This window comes from Cervus elaphus, chromosome 12, assembly GCF_910594005.1.
Source record: "Cervus elaphus chromosome 12, mCerEla1.1, whole genome shotgun sequence".
NCBI lineage: Eukaryota > Metazoa > Chordata > Mammalia > Artiodactyla > Cervidae > Cervus > Cervus elaphus.
Genome location: NC_057826.1, coordinates 77,334,959 through 77,342,108, shown reverse-complemented (window position 1 = coordinate 77,342,108; position 7,150 = coordinate 77,334,959). Strand labels below are relative to the sequence as shown.

Below are 7,150 nucleotides of genomic sequence, written 5' to 3'. Positions count from 1 at the left end.
AATAAATGCATAAATTTTTACTAAAATTCTACTGTAAATGAGGTAGTTTATGAAATTTTAAGAATATGTAAAAGGGATGAGACAGCATTTTACAGTCCACTGAGTAAAACAAAAGTAAACATAACTATACAAGAATCAAAGAGTAGGACCGTAAGAGGAAAGTACTGAAAGCTATATGATCCCAGAGGAAAGAGAAATATTTCACTTGATGCAGATGAACAAAATCTTATTAAAAGGAGATTGCTTTCTCTTTCCCCCATTCTTATGAGAATATAGCAGAATATGGATACAATTTTGGGAAAGCTTTTATAATTTTATTAAGTTTAACATTAAGAGGAATTCATGAATCTATGGAGGATTAAAATAATGAAACATTATATATAAATTAAAATTCTCTTTGATTCTTCATTTCCAAATTTGACTGTTTTGATCATTCATAGATTTAGAATTGATGCCTGAAGGTTTACTATAGGTTTATATACAGTAAGTCTCCTACATATGAACCTACAAGTTGAGAGCTTTCAAAGATGCAAACATGGGGCTTACTAATGAAGATCTGAACTGAAGGCCCAGAGTAAGGATGAAGAGAGAAGAGAGGAAGAAGTAACTAGAGAACCAAAGAGATTCACAAAGCAGGAAATGGCCAGGGGACTTTCTTTGTTGGAGGAGGCACTGTTCGTTTCTGAGGCAGAGGACCGGAACGTAGAACAGTACACAAAGTTTGCAGCGGTTGTTCAGAATGCAGTCCAGTGCTACTGTGTCTTTTATGATGAGAAAAAGAGTTACCACCCAGACAAGCCCTGGATCATTTTTTTCAAGAGGGTAGATAGAATTGAATCTGGCAAGGAAGCAGAACGTATGCCGTCATCATCAGGTGTGAATGAAATCACAGTCTGCCCTCCGTCTCCTATTGCTGATGACCCTTCAGCTGTACCATCTCCCACCTCCTCTCCCTCCTCCATCAGTAACTCTTCCTGCCTCTTCACTAGATGTTAATCCCTGTATGTCAGCTGTTGTACTGTACTGCTGTACTTTTCAAGGCACTGTACTGTGAGATTAAAGGGGTTTTCTTTACTTTTTGTGTTTGTTTGTTTGTTATATATTATTGTGTGACAAAGTATTATAAACCTAATACAGTACAGTACTATATACTCAGTTGTGTCAGTTGGGTACCTAGGCTAACTTTGTTGGACTTACGAACATACTGGGCTTAATGAACAGGCTCTCAGAACAGAACTCATTCCTATGTAGGGCACTTACTGTAGGTAAACTAAATATACAAACCAATAGAAAATATATAGCATTTTTAGTATTTTATTTAGTTTTTATTTAATACAAAATGATACATATTGTGATACATTTCTGTAACTTGCTTTATGGACTCAATAATAAATCTTGTAGGTCTTATTAAATTAACATAGGTTAATATATATATGTATATACATATTAACACAGGTTCTTCTGCAGTACTGTATTCCATACTATGCATATACTACCCTCTATACGGCCCTTCCCCTATTGATGGTTGCTCCTACTGCCCTGTGTGTAAAGACTGAAGCCCCCTGCCTTACCCAGTGAACCCACCAGACCCATCAAAGAGACATTCCAAAGGAATGTCAATTCTGCTTAAGGGGCAGTGAAGGAGTCCAAGAGGACACCAAGTTAGTGGACAAAACTAGTTTTTGCAAGGTAAGACCAAATTTTTAAAAAAGACATAAGTTCAAAAAGATTAATTTTCAAACAGAAAAAAAGAGTGGAGGAAAGTTAGCAGAGATGAAACACAGATTAAGATTTACTTACAGAAAAGGATGAAACTAAAAATGAGGACATTTCATAATCTGACACAGCAAAAGGTCAGAGACAGCTATGACTAACAGCTTTAAGGAAGCATTTTTAAATGTATCATTTAAAAGGAACCACTTTTCAAGTTTCTCTAAAAACACATCAAGAGAAAGTGGGAAACCTCATCCTCAAAATTATACATAATCATTCTGTGTACCAGAAATTAGGGAAAATTTTAATCAAGGAAGGCCTCAGCTGTCTTATTTATGAACTTTACATTTATTTACTAGAGGGTTGTTACTGACAATCATATCCCCCACCCAATTTCATATGTTGAAGCCTAATTCCCAGTACTCAGAATCTGACTGTATCTGGCCTTTAAAGCAGTCTTAAGATAAAATGAAGTCATATGGGTACTAATCCATGTAAGTAGTGTCCTTAGAAGAAGAGGAAATTTGGACAGAGACATGCAAGAAACAGAAGGAAGACTTGGCAAAAGCAGTGAGAAAAGAGTCATCTACAAACAAAGGTAAGAGGCCTCCAAGAAACTAACCCTGCCAGTACCCAAATCTTAGATTTATAGCATCTAGAACTGTGAGAAAACAAATGTTTGCTACTTAAGCCATCCAGGCTAAAGTATTTTATTATGGCAGCCTTAGAAAACTAACATAAGGGTTAATTTTAATATCCTATCATATGAAATGTCACAAAAAAAGCAACTTGAAGTCATAACCTACCAGGTCTTGGTTCTTTGCTTGTTTGAGTGACCCAAACCTTTATTCCAGAAAGATCTGAGTTTGCAATGGTCCTGTATTAGTTTTGATTGCTGATGTTTTCCATTAAGCTTAGCCACTGGACATGAAAGTAGTAAGAGGCTGCAAACACAGTATTCCTTGCTTCCATTGTATGAAAGCAATCCAATATCTTCTTGTTATTCAAGATCAATCATTCCAGCTAATAGGTTCTTTATTCTTCCATGTTGAGTTGATGGCTAGAGAGCCCAAAATATCCAGTCTCATTGTCCATTGACTGGAGCCATTGTTTTGCGCTCTGGTGAAAGAATTCTTCCCTTAGGGACCAAGATCTCCAGATCTACATGCATAAAGTTGCCAGCTTGGAAATCTATTGAAGTTTGTTAATGGATTATTAGGTGTAACAGTGAGAGGAGCCACTCCCTTCTTTCGATTCCAGGTCCCATGTCTTCTGGCTACATGGAGACAGTAACATACAGTGGTCTCTGATTCAAAGCACCTGCTGAACCCTGTTACACACAGCACCATCCTATCAAGCTGTCTTCCAACTGGTATCTAGGAAGTGAAAGTCGCTCAGCCGTGTCCAACTCTTTGCGAGCCTGTGGACTATACAGTCCATGGAATTCTCCAGGCCAGAATACTGGAGTGGGTAGCTATTCCCTTCTCCAGGGGATCTTCCCAACCCAGGGATTGAACCCAGGACTCCCGCATTGTGGGCAGATTCTTTACCAGTTGAGCCCCCAGGGAAGCCCAAGAATACTGGAGTGGGCAGCCTATCCCTTCTCCAGCAGATCTTCCTGATGAGGAATCGAACCAGGGTCTCCTGCATTGTTTGTGGATTCTTTACCAGCTGAGCTACCAGGGAAGCCCTGATTAATTACTGGAAAAGTCCAAATTGTTAATTTCATAGATAAAGGAGTTCAAGATTTTTATTTTATTCCTAATATAATTTATTATTGTAGAAAACTTCTAAAAATCATACAATTATATAAATAACAATGAATTATTAATAAAAAGAAAGAAGGGAGGGAGGAACACCACTTTGATTTCACAGGCAGAGTTAGGGTTGGGAGGTTGGATTATGGTCTCCCAGCTGCTTGGGGTCCTTGGTATAAGACTTATTTTTCTTCAAACTCAGCTTGAGTTCAGAATCAAAAGAAAGACTTCAAATCAAAAACTTCTCCTAGATAAAGTGCCCCTGTAGTCCTTCAGGGTGTGTGGTTTAACCAATGACAGTGAGTCACCTGGAAAGAGAGGTAGAAGAGAGTGTGATCCAAAAAACAGAAAGGAAGGGAGGAAGGGAAAGAGACATTAAATGAGCATACATTTCTTGTTCTTAATTGTTTCTCCAATAGCCCATTTACTTTCCTTATACCTACCCAGCAACCACTTAAACACATTTATTACAAACCATATTGTTAGGAAAAACACCGCGGGAGGAAAAAAGCCGCCTCTAAGGACTGGTGGTAAAGGCCTTTTATTAAGCGTCGCTCTTGGGCAGAACCCCCGGGGGCTGGTGAGTGAGGAGACAAAGGGAGTCTGCAAGGTATGAGGGGTGGGGAGGGGTTTTATAGTCCGGGCAGGCATCCAGGCCAGGTCTTTTCATATAAGGAAGAAAGCGCGGGCTACAGCGGTGGTCAGTGTCCGAGGGCTTTATGTTGGTACCTGATTGGACAAGGCTGCAGGGGGCCAGCCCCTGGAAGTTTAGCCAGCCTCCGGAATTTGCCTTGCAGCACTTTCCCGGGGGCATGCCCCGACCTTTCACATATCAGTAGGTACTAAAATTATTGTTATTTTCAGACTCACCATTTCACTAAGATAAACCATGGTCACACTCTACTCATTCCCTTTGCGTTTTGAGAGGTCCTGTGCACGTATCTCCTTATACATTCTGCTGCTGCTGCTCTTTAATCATTGAGTCACATCCAGCTGTTTGCGACCCAGTGGACTGTAGCCCACCAGGCTCCTCTGTCCATGGGATTTTCCAGGCAAGAATACTGGAGTGGGTTGCCATTTCCTTCTCCAGAGGATTTTCCCAACCCAGGGACTGAACCCGAATCTCCTGAATTGGCAGGTGAATTCTTTACCACTGAGCCACCTGGGAAAAGTTCCTTATACATTATAGGGTAGGCCAGATAGGCAACCAGAAAACTCCCTCCTCCTCCTTCTCCTCTTTCTCTACTCATTATGTTCCAAGTCCTTAAGAACACAAGGACTAGAAAAGCTTCTTATGCAATTCTTCCCATCCTAGACAAAAAGTTTATATGCATCACAAATTTATGCTGCTTCCAGTATCATACTAGTATTCATTAAAATTCTTATCAATATTCTAACAGAATTTGAACTGCTAAACTTACTACCTGATTAATTACCACAGTTTTAACATGTAAGAATCCAACTCTAACATTCTAACAGTGAAATCATACAAGAACAGGGTGAAAGCAAGGCAGGGGGAAAAATGTCCATAGCTGGAAGAAAGTACAAAGGAGTTATATTCACAAATTTCTGGTGTAGATTTCTAGAATTTAAGAGAATACCAAAAGAATGAGAAGCTACTTTTATAACTGAGAAAAACTCTTTAGATGAATGAATTATAAATGAATTATAAATCTCCATTCTCCTTAGGTACTATTCTTAAATAGTTGCCAGAACTAACATGACTATAACAGTTTTCTAAGCCCCATAAGATTCTAATCAATCTCTTTAGTGTTAACCAACTTCGGAATTCCTCCTAAGTGAAATAAATATTCAGAGAAAATATTCTAACACTTTGTGACCAACACAGTGAGACCCACGGGGAAAAAAAATCAAGAAAATTTTCTGTGAATGACCAAGTTAAGGAGGCAAATTTTCAGGGAGAGAACATGAGCAGTTCATCTTTTGTTTTCTGTCTTGAGCGAGACACAAAGTGGTAAATGAAAACCCATACAGTCAGTCCCCTAAAACAGTCAACCTAAAGGCAAGTCCTTAAGCATCTGATTAGTACATGATAAGAACATCATTCTAGGATCTTAACTGTTTATTGTTACGTGTTTCTAAATGAAGTAAAAAGTTCCCGAAATAAAATTTACCAGACATGGAACTGTAGGCTTATATAAAAGTACCTCTGTCTGCTCAGCTCTCTTTGCCTCATTTGCAATCATATAGCAAAAGATCGCTTAAAATAAAACAAGAAGCGATCTTGAGTGTCTGAAAACTCCACCACCGCGAGTGGTTTGTGTTCAACTCCTCCTGCAGTCCCAGGCGCTGTGCCACTCAGTGCACAGAAGTACTCAGCTGAGTCACTCCAATGGGCTGAGAATTTCCTCAGGTTGAAGGAAAATTCACTGCTCTTAAATTCAGCCACGAAGCCTCTAATGCCTTGAACCACGGTGTTCCCGGAAAAGTACTTGAGGAGCAGCTGGGGTCTTTGCCTGGGGTGCTGGACATACCAGAAGAGATAGGGAGTTGCACTGTAGGAATAGTTACACTTCAGCTCCAATGAGGTTCCTTCAGAGACCAAAACAGGATCATCAGGCTGGGTCACTGACTGGCCTGTGGAATCTCCTGCAAAATCAATGTCACGTCACTAAAAGCAATGCAGACATCACTATGAAAAGAACTGTATTTGTAAGAGTCTGTTGAACGACAGACCACTAAGAAATTTTACTCACTCAGGGCAAGTATCCCCAGTATTGAGATGAGCAACAGTAGCATGGCTGACCAGTGGAAACGCTGTGAAGTCTTCTCTGAATGATCTCCCCTGAGCAGAAAGGAAAGTGGCAGGAAAAAGAAGTTTAAGGCTGGACAAGTTCCCTGCTAAGATAAAAATACAAAAGCTGCTGAGATGAGCCTGCAGCTTTCTGATGTTTGATGTCTGATTCTTCTCTCTTGCCTCTGCAAAGAGCTCAGCAAGCTGCAGGAAGAACTGAACAGAGGAAGCTGAACAGATCTTTAGTTTGTGCAACATCGCCCTCTGAAGGCCAAATGTGGAACCAAAGATTCCAAGGCCCCACGGAGAGCTAAACAGTGTCTTCCGTTTACTTTCTGAGCTATATCAAAAACTTCTGTCTTCCCAATATGTTTTTACCATCCCAAATGTATGATGGTGTGTTAGTCTTAGAGTCTACAGAAATTGAAGAAAAAGAAAAGAAAGTGAAGTCACTCAGTTGTGTCTGACTCTTTGCAACCCCGGGGACTGTAGCCTACCAGGTTCCTCTGTCCACGGAATGTTCCAGGCAAGAGTGCTAGAGTGGCTTACCATTTCCTTCTCCAGATGATCTTCCTGACCCAGGGATCGAACCTGGGTCTCCTGCACTGCAGGCAGATGTTTTACCATCTGAGCCATCAGGGAAGCCTATAGAAATTAGATGTCATATGAAAGTAGAGTAACAAGTTACTTCACTGAGAAATCAGTTTTTAAAAGGTATCTCAGAGTTGGAATTTGAGTCTACGGGAATCTTTGGAATTAGACTAAATGCCTCAGACAGCTCTGTCATGGTGGTGATGGAAGACGGCAGAGATGTTTTCTTTGACTAATGCTCATGAGTCCACATGATGCTTGTGAAATCTTTTAGACATAAAGACAGGGTCCAAAACTATAAGACATTGGTGAAGAAAATTGAAGGAGACACAAA

The 7,150-nt window shown here is 40.1% G+C and overlaps 1 gene segment (V, D, J or C); it reads right to left on the bottom strand.

The window, feature by feature from the left end:
* Positions 1–4,975: 4,975 nt before the first annotated feature.
* LOC122704618 lies at positions 4,976–6,814 on the bottom strand. The segment is given in 3 exon segments: positions 4,976–6,080; positions 6,188–6,276; positions 6,775–6,814. Coding segments are annotated over 2 exon segments (450 nt in total).
* Positions 6,815–7,150: the final 336 nt, after the last annotated feature.